Consider the following 13,172-nt stretch of genomic DNA (forward strand, 5'->3'; position numbering starts at 1 on the left):
GTTTTATTATACATTTAATTTAGTTTTTTGTTAATTCTACATCCACAAATGCAGATATACCAATTTTAAACGTTACAGTTTGTTTTAAATAAATATGCAATTTCAAAATCTGTCAAAAAATTCTTCACTCCTTTTCTGTTTTTAAGTGTTTTCTTCGGGGGGTTTCTGGGTAGTTACATATTATTTAGCCTAATGTTGAATTTTTGACTGTATGGTGGGGGAAAACAACATGTACATTTGAAACAGGTTTAGATCAACCATTGAGGACACAGCCATAGTATTTATTTGACGTCTCAGACAAAACAACGTTCCACTAATAATTGTAAAATTGAGATTTATCTTTTTTCAAAACAAGCATATTAAAAAGGAGAAACAGACATAATATCTGTGCTCTTAAAGGAATAGTCACGCTTAAGTGCTGTCATCCGCATCTGCAGCATTCATTTTGAGTCATATCTCAGTTTGGAAAAGCAAACATCAGTCTGAGGTGACAGTTATGCACTTACAGTGGATGTCTAATGGGCAAATGTGCAATGTAACTGCATTTCTGTATGTACGCTTAGAATTGCTTATACAAACTGAGACTGGAATCGAGCCACAGATGCTGTCCAAACAGCTTAACTAACTAGTTAACCCGGATATTAACATGAATAGTTATTCAAGCTTTTGACCGTGAGGTAAAAACCCTTTGTTACACAGACGCAGGACAATGTTCATATTCACTCATTTGTACACATTCAATAGACACTAAATCCTCTTACACAGGAAGTCAAACAGTTACTTGTCTGCATAACCAGCCTGCCAGATTATATAGCCAACGACACATTATTAAGACTATGTGCATAAAATGTGACATTAAGTACTATTAATATAATGCAACAGATTTCACCAGAAAGTGTCAATAAACAGCACAACTATGAGATGACATCAGTTTGTTGCTTGGCATGGCAGATTGAATTAAAGGCACAGTCATGTTTTTTTCAGCAGTTCTGCTGATATTTGTTGGTGAAGCATTTGGATGAAGCTGAAAAACTACAAACACATCCATATATTCATAGAAGACAACTAGTGACATCTGGGACGACCCACTTTAAAATGATCAAATGAGAGCAGGCCTACTTGTGTTACAAAAGTATGTCCATTGTTGTCAGGAATGCCAGCAGGGGTCCTACTGATCAGCCAAATGTTGCGCTTTCTTTCCTCACAAACGTTCTGTCTGTTACACAGCTGATCATGAGAATTTCAAAGCCATATCTGTCGACACGTGCTACAAACCAGGGTTCCTCAAATCTTGCCCAGATCAAACTAACATTAGCAAGCTAATCAAGGTCTTGAGAATCACTAGAAAATCACAGGTAGGTGAGTTTGATCAGGGTTCGAGCAAAACTCTGCAGGGCTGTGGCCCTCCGAGTTTGAGGAATCCTTGTCTAGATGGGCGAAACTATTAAATATGACTTCTTTGTGGGAGTCGGAGAATGCATTTGGTTGAAAACAATCTCTTTTCAGGCCGTGTCCATAGCAACTAGACATTCTGTTCCCTCATAAACAGCACCTGTGGTAAAGAAGAAAGTGTTACTAAAGGTGTTACTAAAGAACAATGCCACTTTTTGAGACTGAGATGTTAAAGGTGTGCATTGCCGTACCATTTTGCATCACAGTTTCCACTTTATTGACAGTTTTCTCTGAAAAATAGGAATAAAGATGATACAATACTAGTGGGAATGATATCCCAATGCAATTTTTCCCTAAAGTCTATTATATAGAGTATCTTCAACTCATGGACATAACCAGTCTAATAAACCATATTGCAAAGAATGATGGGATATTGTGAGGTGAACGACACTCATTAATCTTAAGAGCTTTCATTCATGCAGTGTGTGTGGGTTTGGGTCAATGTGTCTGAGTACCTGTTTTGTGCTGAATATCACTACTGTCTGAGGTTGTCTCTGCTGCAAATCATTAGAAATAAATCAAATAACTGATAACAATGAGGAATTTGATAAATTAACTTTTTAATGATCAATTAACTATTTTAATAGCACTCAACTGGCAAAGCATCAATCATGAAGCAGCAGCATTGTTACAACTTTGAATCCTTGGTACCGACTATCTATCTTTCTTTTTCACTTGCCCTGTCTTTTTAATGTCTCATGCCATATATTTCTCTTTCTTACGTTCTCACCTCTTTTTAAGCGTCGACGAGCAAGTTTAATCTGGTCTTGCAGAATCTGGACCCAGTCTCTAGGGCCGGGAAGCTTCTCAATTCCATTGGCAGTGCAATACTTTTCTGTGAAAACTAGATTGATACACACACAGAAAAAAATAACAGATTTAAAAGATATATATATATATATATATATATATATATATATATATATATATATATATATATATATATATATATATATACACACACACACACACATTTTATTACAGATTTTATATACATACATGCACGGGACAATTTATTAAGTGCTCATTAATGCAAATATTTATAATGACAGTTATAAATGTTTATACAAACTCTATGCAGGCTTTCATGCGTCTTGCACTGAGGAGAGGCTTCCGTCAGGCCACTCTGCCATAAAGCCCTGACTGGTAGAGGGCTGCAGTGATGGTTGACTTTCTACAATTTTTTACCATCTCTCGACTGCATCTCTGGAGCTCAGCCACAGTGATCTTTGATCTCCCCCGATCTCCCCCTGATCTCCCCCGATAGCTCAGTTTGGCCGGACGGCCAGCTCTAGGAAGGGTTCTGGTCATCCCAAAAGTTTTCTATTTAAGGATTATGTAGGCCACTGTGCTATCAGGAACCTTACAGCAGAATTGTTTTGCAACCATGGCCAGATCTGTGCCTTGCCGCAATTCTGTCTCTGATCTCTTCAGGCAGTTCCTTTGACCTCATGATTCTCATTTACTCTGACATGCAGTGTGAGCTGTAAGGTCTTATATAGACAGGTGTGTGGCTTTCCTAGTCCAGTCAAATCAGTATAATCAAACACAGCTGGACTCAAATGAAGGTGTAGAACCATCTCAAGGAAGATCAGAAGAAATGGACAGCACGAGTTTAAATATATGAGTGTCACAGCAAAGGGTCTGAATACTTAACGTGATATTTCAGTTTTTCTTTTTTAATAAAGTGTCAATAATTCTGTGTTCTTCTGTCAGTATAGGGAGCTGTGTGTACATTAATGAGAATTTTTTTTACTTCAATGATTTTAGAATATGGCTGCAATATAACAAAGAGTGAAACATTTAAGGGGGTCTAAATACTTTCCGTACCCACTGTATATTTAACCATTTTTGTAGGTATGACGGTGATTTTAGTGTACTTATGAAGTCAGTTAACACGAAAGGGCTACCAGAGTAACTACAGGTGTCATTTCAAACATTTTATTATGAGTTTTATCAATTTTAACAAACGTGTGCACTTATCTAATGCAATGACATTATTAAAGGGTTAGTTCACCCAAAAATGAAAATTATTTAATTAATTACTCACCCTCATGTCGTTGGATGCCCCTAAGACCTTTGTTCATCTTCGGAACACAAATGAAGATATTTTTGTACTGAATAAATGTACTGAATGCCAATGAAAGCCTATCTGAAGCCTTTCTCAGCCATTAGCTTTCAACAAAAATATCTTCATTTGTGTTCCGAAGATGAACGAAGGTCTTACGGGTGTCCAACGACATGAGGGTGAGTAATTAATGAAACAATTTTCATTTTAAAGAGCCTTTAAGAGTGGCTTAAGTGTCCAAATACACTTTTTTTTAGAGCTACCGTATAAATTCATCATAAGAGTTCGTCTACACTGATGTTGAGTAAATAATTTATTTTCACACACCTTTAATAGCTCCAACTATGTTTTGATCGAGTCCTTTCCTGGTGTCATTCAGACCTCTCTTCCTTTTGCCATTGGGCAGTGAGTTTGCCAGCGTGGTGTCATCAAAGAACGCACACACCAGTTTCCTGAAGAGCAGGCTGCCAGAGCGTGTGTAGTTCAGTAAGATAGAGTCCAACTGTGCTTTAGGAATAAATACGTCATAATCCTCGGCCAACTGCACCTCCGGCTGGGAGAGACAGACGGGCAGGATATTAATAAAAAAAATTAATACAGACTCATGCATTCAAACACTGATACACACTCTGTAATCATTTCACATTTGCACCTTTAGTCAGCTGAGACAGAAATATAAGATATATAGTAAAAAATAATAATTTCTATACATCACTTATACCCACTTATAGGCTACACACTTGTCAGAATAAAAACATAGTCTACATAATTGTGAAACCATACACTGTAAAAAATAAAATCATGCCCCAATTGAAAATGTTCTAGTGACTGATCACATAAAAAATGTTAGTTGGCCACATTTCATTTCTGTGAATTAAATTTAATTAACTGAAAATTTTAGATGTGATCAGTCACTAGAAAATTTTCAATTGGGTCCTGAATTTTATTATGCACTCATACCTTTATTTTCTATGGCATTTATAGAAAGACATGGCCATTAATCTGATGGGTGCAAACATATAAAAACTTGTAAAAATGAGGTTTGACAAGTAAATTGTTGGCTAGCTGGTTCCTTCTTTAAAAAAAAAGAAAACATTTGAGTATTAAATTATAAAAATAACATTTGAGTATTGCTTTCCAAATTATAATTCATAATACATGAATACATTATTTTTAAATAAAAGAATGCAAAATACATTTTTAATATATACATTAAAGGTTAACTTTCATAATTCTTAATAATATGTTTCATTTAAATAAAATTATGAGAGCATAATGTTGATGAATATATTACATTTTAGTACTTATTCTACCAATGACTTATTATGCTTTTGTCCTGCAGAATCAACCAACAGTAGGTTGTGTTTGGTTTTTGAATGAATCCCTGTGTTTGAATGAATCGATTAAGAGAGTGATTCAATAAGTCGTTTATATAGACAGTGGCTGCATCTAAAAATGGCATACTTCCCTACTATATCGTAGGCAAGAAAACAGTATGTGACTAAAGAAGTGTGTCCGAATTCATAGTGCACAGTAAAAAGTAGGCAAAAAGTACTGGATGACATTCTTATTCTGACGCAATTCTGAATTATGCATAGACACTTTAGTATCCATTGAGGCTACGGTAGAGAATTTATGAATGACAGTGAAGCGACTCTACACTCTGCTTATTACACACACAGGGACGTGCAGCAGCACACAAACAATTTTAAATATTATAAATAAAAGGATTCATCTCTAGCGTTCAGTCTTTCCTCTCGCAAAAAATCTGTCATGGTGAAAGCACAACTGACTTTTAAAGGGAATGGGAGATGAGACTCTGATTAGTTTATTGCATGTCACAGACAAAAGTCAACTTTATTTATATAGCGCTTTTTACAGAGCTGATTGTTTCAAAGCAGCTTCACAGTGTTAACAGGAAAATACTGCAACAGAATTTGATTCGGCTGTACAGCCGCTCTGAAGAAAACGGTGATGCCATCTAGCTCATTTATGTGGGCAGATCAGTAATTTAGTTGATATAGTTAATTAAGTTTAGTAATTACATTTATTTGGATATTTAGTTGAAATTTTTGTGTCCCCAACTGAGCAAGCCAAGCCAAAGGCGACAGTGGCAAGGAACTAAAACTCCATCAGGGCATAATGGAGCTCAGTCGGGGTGCCAGTTCTCCTCTGGCCAATTAGCAAAGCGTGTATGATTGTTATTCTGGCAACCTTACAGGTCAGAACAGTTATATTAGCTCTGAATATTAAAAAATCAGAGTAATCACGCTGGAGACGGGTTTATTGAGGACGACGTGTCGATTAAACAATTATTAAATAGGAATAATCGAAGGATCGGAGTCATCACGCCGGAGATGGGTTTATTGAGGATGCTGTGTGGATGAGACAATTTCAGAGGGGAGTCTAATTGACACGGTCTCTACAGACACTTCAGCGAACACACCCATGATGACTCAATAAAGGAATTTTTAAGTTTATCTTGATTGTTAAATCGCACAATACCTTTGTGAGTACGGTCTATAGAAGAAGAAAAAAACTAACCGGATTGGTGCTTGCAACAGGGAGTTATTACAGTTAATGCCCAGAGCCCCCACTCAGCTAAAACGGCAGCTTTGGGGACATAACGTAAAGGGTGTCTTTGTGCCTCTAAACAGACACAAAATGGAATTAAAACGTCTGTCCAACATGAAAAGGGTCCTTACATGACAACGAGATGAGTTTAGCCACTTAGCCATTGTTTAAATTCACCTAAATAGTGTTTTAGACGGCTAGCTGTATCTTGCACTGAAGTCCCGTGGGAACGCAATTGTAGCCGGAAAAAAAGGCAAATAGTCCAGTTGGGAAGAGTGTCGTGTGTGTAAAGCATGATTATTTTATTACTGCACATCTTTCCTCAAGCTGTGTATGCCCAAATGGAAGGATAAAAAATAGGAATAGGAAATAAAGTTTACATTACCTCCACAGTGGTTGCACCCGTCTTTGACCACGGAATGGCATTTTTCTTCAACCGGCCCGGCTGTGTTGTGTCTGTGTAAGTGTGTTGTGTCATCCTTGTCAAAATGTTTGCAGCAAATTTTCACATTCTGTTGCCACAATTCCAAAAGGCACAAACGCGAATCTAGTGATGTCCGGTTTACGAACGAATCGTTCTTTTTAACCGGTTCGTTTTAGTGAACCGGGCGAACCAGTTCACCAAATCAGACTGAATCATTCTAAACGGTTCGCGTCTCAAATCAGAGCTGATCCCACAAGTTACTTTAGTTGCTCACTTTCTGACATGAGTGACAGTCCCACCGAATATAAATAAACGAATGTCTTGAGTTATATGTTGTAACTCCAACCGTTCACTGAACTGATACATGTTTTGCTGAGAGATCTGACAACACGAGCAGCTGATGCTGAGCATGCGTGTGTAACTGAAAGTGCAGCGGTCCTCAGGATCTGCAGGACAGAATCGAAAACCGTTTCTTTCAGATAACATTTGATACTAAGAACCAACGAGCAGATGAGCAGAGCCTCTTCATACACACAACGCTCTTCCCAACTGGACTATTTGCCTTTTTTCCGGCTACCGCTGAGTTCCCACAAGACTTCAGCGCAAGAGTACAGCTAGCCGGCTAAAACAGGTGAATTTAAACAATGGCTAAGTGGCTAAATGCTCATTAAAAAAAATCTCATTATCATGTAAGGGACCGGTTCATATTGGACAGACATTTTAATTACATTTTGTGTCTGTTAAGAGGCACAAAGACACACATAACTGCCCTTTTAGCTGAGTGGGGGTTCTGGGCATTAACTTTAACAGCTCCGTGTTGCAAGGACTAATCCGGTTCGTTTTTTTCTTCTTCTAAAGACTGTACTCACAAAGATAAAACGATAAAGATAAACTTAAAAATTCGCCGGAGTTGTCCTTTAAGAGACTCGGTAAAACCCTTTCGGAGCATGCGCCTGGCCTGCCAACCGTTTCTTCCGTTGTTAAACTAGCAAAAGTACATTCGGACATGCCCTAAGTGTACTGCGCCATGCACTTCAGACCATGCTCAGATCATTAAAATAGGGCCCTTAGTCTTCTTGAAGTGTGTTTAATATTATATTATATTATATTATATTATATTATATTATATTATATTATATCATTACAAGGAATGCATTGACTCCCACACACATTCCCATTGGTGTACCTCTGTGGTGCTTTGGCCTCTGGAGACGCTGTAGTGAGAGGGATGTGTCTTCACACTGGAAATGGGATCTGTGATAAATGTTGCCACTGTGGAGGTCGTGTCCTCTCTGGACTTATTACACTCATTGACAGCATCAACCTCAGATGGTTGTAATGGAGGTGTGCTTTTTTTAGCGGCCGTGGCCAGAAGTGACACTCTGTGACCTGGCCTCCTCTTTCGAGTCCTCCTCCTGGAGATGGAGGCTCGGGACGAGGAAAGCGAGACCTGGGAGCCCTGTTTGTTGTGGGTCCCTGAGAATAAAGCACAGCACAAGTCAATGCGGCTGTTTGTGCGTTCAGGTGAATTTGAGGGTAAGTATGTATGATTTACCTCTCTGAGTTTGGATTAGTTTCCTCATGGTACGTAACTCCAGCAGAATGGCCTGCAGAGTGCTCTTGCAGTTACACATACAGCAGCTGGGCTCAGTTGCCATGGCAGCAGGCACAGGGGGCAAGGCCATGTCTGAATCAGAACACAGACGCATCGTCAACACAACGGCCATCACTGATGATGTCTAACACCCAGAGGCTCCAAGCACCCGGCACAAAAGCCACCTGACTTTCTGACTCCAGTGTGGGTGCGCCAGACTTACAGTGAAGGAGTTATTGTGTCTTTTTGTGTACAGAAGAAAGACATTACGTGTTTGCTGTGTTAGCCAAAGCTGTCTAGACACTTGCTGCTGTGGTGCCAGACAGTTCATCTTTCTGTAGCCAACAGTCACATAATACAACTTGTCCTGGAAAAAATCCCAAAGGGGGTTCAAGTAATATCTTCCTGTTTCCCTATCTGAAGTCACTTTAATAAGAAGCATGGCAGCAGAGACACTAAATTGCAATAAATAGAGGTTAAAAGAAGTGGTGTGGTTTAGTTTTAAAAATCTGGACTGAAATGTGATAAATACAAAAGAATAGAATGTACACAAATAAAATAATAAAATGCACTGAAAATAAAACATACTAAAATAAAATAAAATATATTATGTTATGTTATATTTAAAATGTCTTAATGTTATTGCATTAGATTATGAAATGTCTAACCAAGTATCATGTGTAACCAAATAATGCCAACTTCAAGTGTTGGTCATTATATTAACCCTTGACATCCACAAAGTATTCTTTTTTCTTAATTTTGAAGTAATAAAATATTTACCTTGAATGCAACTAAATTACTTTATTCTGTTGAACAAAAGAAGATATTTTAACCCGTAAACGAATACCTCTGAGTCTTTTTAGTGACCCGTCTTTTAAAGTTAGACATCAACCTAATTAGTATGCCTTAAACAATTAATTATAAACAAACAAAAATAAATAAATGAATAAAAGAATGCCTGTTTTCCCATTAATAATTTGTAAAAAAAATAATAAATAAAATAAGAATAATAATTGTATAGGGTCACTAATGACCCGAGGTGTGTAACAGTGTAAGTTTATTTTTTCTGCACAACAATAATTTAATGTTTGATGACTGAATATGTGCGATTGACCTTTATTCCTCAAGGTGGCGATGTCTGATACACAATGATGAAGTGATATTTTAGTAGTTACGGCAGGCAAAAAACAAAAGCATAGGAACAATCATCAGCAAAACTTGAAATGTCTCAGTGATTTACTGCAGATCAAGAACTGAACTCAATCAAATATTACTGTCACTTGCAGGTGGATCTGATGAAGAAGCTGTCAGCGATCGAAATATGGATTTTGAAGATGTTGAAAATGATAGTTTTGAGAATATTTTTGAGATTGTGAATATGAGCCAGATGCTGAATGTGCTGGGAAATGAGCTCTGACGAGGACAGTGATGATGATAAAACATCTGCTCAAACTGAAGCCTTCCAAGCTCCAAAAGGAAACAAAACATGCTTTATTTTATTCTTCTGTAATTGTTACTCTAATATCAGGAGAGTTTTATTTTATCGCAACATTTTTTCCCCCGCGACAGGTAGAGATCCATCTGTTAAAAGTTAAAATCAACTGTCTGGTTACCAAATATCTTCTTTTTTTGTTCAGCAGAAGAAAGAAACTCATACAGATTTAGAACACCATGAAGGTGAGTAAATGACAACCCTTTTATTTTTGGGTGAACTATCCCTTTAATGTCCAAAATACTATTTGGGGCCACTGCATATTAATATCATCACAGTGTTATATACCTACCTAAACGCGGCTCTGTTTTGCATTTGACATAGATTTTGCTCAAACAAATCTTTACAAGATTACAAAATCTCTGGTTTGTTTATAGACTCACCATTAGCTTTCAAGTGGTTTAGTATCCTCTGAGTTTTGGAGCGTGTGCCGTACTGCCCGTGAGTCAGAGGCAGGACTGAGCTCCAGCCGTCCTGGAGATGTTCAGGGGCCGGGCTCTGTGCCACGGGCAGGCTGAGAGCCTCTTCCTGAGGCTCTTGTTTCAGGGTCTCTCCCTCTCGTCCAACCCTCTGGTACACTCGTCCTGTCTTGTCACTCAGCAAGCGCATCATGCCTGTTATCTGTTTCTTTATCTCCATCCCTTCGTCACCTAACCAGACTGAGACACAGTTAATACGCAGAGCCTTAACACATTAATGAAGTATGTGCTGAATGTTGGCTACCTTCACTCTCAGAAGCTGCTTCTCCTTCAGTGTCATTCTGGTCTACATCATCCATTTCATGGATAAAATCTAAATGAACCACAGAAAAGTTATTGTTTTTAAACTTTTATTTATATGAGAAAAACATAAAAGCTGAGGGAAAGACAGGAAAAAATATGATCAATCTATCCACCCATCTGTAATGTAATTTCATCCATCCATCCATGACCCACCCATCTATCCATCCACTCATCCATCCTTCATCCAACTATCCACTCATCATCCATCCACCCATCCAATCATCAATCTACAATGTCCGTGGTTGATGAGTTTCAACAAGCTGCAAGTTTGCAAGTATGCTTATAAATGAAGTATCAGATTGAATTTAATTTCCACAATTTGAGGTCGACAGCTATACATAACAGATATGCAAAACTACACATGAAATTAGTATTATACAAATGCAATTAAAATTAACACGATTAATTAAATGTTCTGGCGGATATACTGTATTTGAACTCTTTTCAATATTTTATTTTAATTTTAATTATTTGTTTGTTTTATATTTTTCAAATAAAGATATGTACAAAGCTGAGAATAAACATCACACAAGTCAAAACAAAGTATATACCGTACCGTTTTATATAACTTTTTTTTTCCAGCTATATCCACGTTTCTGAAAGTTCATGCATGATACAGCTGAGTTGTGATTAGATCAGAATTTTGCTCTTTTTTAATGAGGGGAAGATAAAATCATTCGCATAATACATTGAGATCTCTAGGACAAGACAACAGCAATCAATTTTAACAGAATGTGGTATTTCAGCGAGTCCTGCAGTAAATTAATTTAAATAAAAACAAAACACAAATAGTGTGTATTTGCTGTTAAAAAGTGCACGTAGGATTAAAACGTCTTAAATAGTTTTAGACGAAGTATAACAGGCTGTGATGTCACTCATCGCAGCAGCTGTATGCGTGACGTATGTGCGGTGCAGATGTGATGAAGTGATGCTGCAGGACCACCTGTAGGCTGCGTGACTGTGAAGAGCTTCATCCAGACCATCACCATATTCACGCAGCAAAAAGACCCGTATTATATTCTATCACACTTGAAGAAGAGCACATGGACAGACTAAATGCATCAGAAGGTGAAAATAATTGACTATGAACGCTGTTGAAAAACATGCGATTAAATCTAACAAAGAATCAAAATGACTCAAACAGAAAGAAGCGTCTGACAATGTGATGAAGCGAGCAGGACAATGAGGGAATGATCGATTGTATCACAGGTGCATTCCAGAGTGCTGACGTAACGCCTCCGATGTGCTCTATTGTCTGCTGTCATCTCGCAGGACTGAATGTCCGCTTACCTGCATCATTCACCAGTTTAAAGCTCTGAGATTTCCTGCTCCGCTTCCTCTCCACAAACTCCATTTTAAGGGCAGAGCGGTGAAGCGGCAGATTCCAGCCCAGCTCATCAGCACACAGGCTCTTTAATCACTGACAAACTCATTAAGTCCGGCTGATGATGAGTGAAGCGAACCTGAGCTTTAATAATAATCGCGCGTCTCTCTGGACTGATGATGATGATGGTGGTGGTGGTGAGGAGAAGGAGGATGATGGACAAGACGCGTTTACATTCTCCTGCGGGGCTGCTCGTTTATGATGTAAATAAATAAACCTCTTAATTCTTTCAGAATTCGTCACGTCTATTCCTTTGCGCCACCTGATGGTCGCTAATATTTGTGGGGCGCAAATATGAGGGTCCAGACTTACATTAGACAGACTGGAGGAAAATGACTCAGCCACTGGGATTCTGTTGAAGAAACTTTCAGTTTTGGCAGTGTGTGACTATACTCCCACAAAAGAGCGATGCGTGGGAAAAGAGTGAACTTTTTTTCTTAGGGCCAAATAACAAATAACTAGGCTATATATATATATATATATATATATATATATATATATATATATATATATATGAAGATATTTAATATTTTAATTTATAACATATGAGCATGTATCAATTTAAAATAATCACAATAGAGCAATGTAGTGAACAACTGTTTAATTAACAAGAAATTATATATATATATATATATATATATATATATATATATATATATATATATATATATATATATATATATATATATATATATATATAAATATAAAATAACAAAACTATATCCGACATTCAAAGTAAAAAAAATAAAAAATAAAAATAAAATAAAAAATTCACATTGTCAGATTTTTAAAGAATTTATTAAAAAATTATGGTGGAAAATAAGTATTTGGTCAAAACAAAAGTTAAAGGACAACTCCGGCGAATTTTAAAGTTTATCTTGATCGTTATTTGTGAGTACAGTCTATAGAAAAAAAACGAACCGGATTGGTGCTTGCAACAGGGAGTTATTACAGTTAATGCCCAGAGCCCCCACTCAGCTAAAACGGTAGCTTTGGGGACATGCACGTAAAGGGTGTCTTTGTGCCTCTTAACAGACATAAAATGCAATTAAAATGTCTGTCCAACATGAACAGGGCCCTCACACGACAACAAGATGTGTTTAGCCACTTAGCCATTGTTTAAATTCACCAGTTTTAGCCGGCTAGCTGTGTCTCGCGTTGAAGTGGGGACCCAGCGGTAGCCGGAAAGTCGAGAAGAGCACCGTGTTTATGAAGAGGCTCTGCTCATCAGCTCGTCGGTCCTCAGTATTGAACGTGTCCGAGAGAAATAGTTTTCGGTTCTGTCCTGCTGATCCGATGAGGAACGCTGCTCGTTCAGTTACTTGCGCGTGCTCAGTATTAGCTGCTTGTGAGTTCATCAGATCTCTCAGCAAAACATGAGTCAGTTCAGTGAACGGTTGGA

General features: G+C 37.6%; 1 protein-coding gene across 3 annotated transcripts; it reads right to left on the bottom strand.

The window, feature by feature from the left end:
* Positions 1–247: 247 nt before the first annotated feature.
* bend7 (BEN domain containing 7) lies at positions 248–12,081 on the bottom strand. 3 transcript variants are annotated; one of them, XM_067420086.1, is made up of 10 exons: positions 11,677–12,081; positions 10,328–10,396; positions 9,988–10,254; positions 8,074–8,205; positions 7,705–7,994; positions 3,848–4,073; positions 2,183–2,296; positions 1,908–1,949; positions 1,644–1,682; positions 248–1,552 (listed from the first exon to the last, which is right to left on the bottom strand). In XM_067420086.1, exons 1-10 carry the CDS (start codon positions 11,738–11,740, stop codon positions 1,503–1,505), a joined length of 1,293 nt encoding a protein of 430 aa, XP_067276187.1. In that variant the 5' UTR covers positions 11,741–12,081; the 3' UTR covers positions 248–1,502. The 3 variants fall into 3 exon arrangements, with proteins under 3 accessions (XP_067276187.1, XP_067276185.1, XP_067276188.1); XM_067420084.1 differs by having other exon boundaries at positions 9,988–10,263; positions 11,677–12,080; XM_067420087.1 differs by lacking the exon at positions 1,908–1,949 and having other exon boundaries at positions 9,988–10,263.
* Positions 12,082–13,172: the final 1,091 nt, after the last annotated feature.

This window comes from Pseudorasbora parva, chromosome 16 (assembly GCF_024679245.1).
Source record: "Pseudorasbora parva isolate DD20220531a chromosome 16, ASM2467924v1, whole genome shotgun sequence".
In the NCBI taxonomy this organism is placed as follows: Eukaryota; Metazoa; Chordata; class Actinopteri; order Cypriniformes; family Gobionidae; genus Pseudorasbora; species Pseudorasbora parva.

Excerpts from the sequence above, each read along its gene's own strand:
- bend7 (XM_067420084.1), bottom strand. The coding sequence starts at position 11,740 with ATGGAGTTTGTGGAGAGGAAGCGGAGCAGGAAATCTCAGAGCTTTAAA. Across the intron at positions 8,206-9,987 it reads AAACCACTTGAAAGCTAATG|ACATGGCCTTGCCCCCTGTG; the intron begins GTGAGTCTATAA and ends GTTCTGATTCAG. Across the intron at positions 1,553-1,643 it reads GGAAACTGTGATGCAAAATG|GTGCTGTTTATGAGGGAACA; the intron begins GTACGGCAATGC and ends TCTTTACCACAG.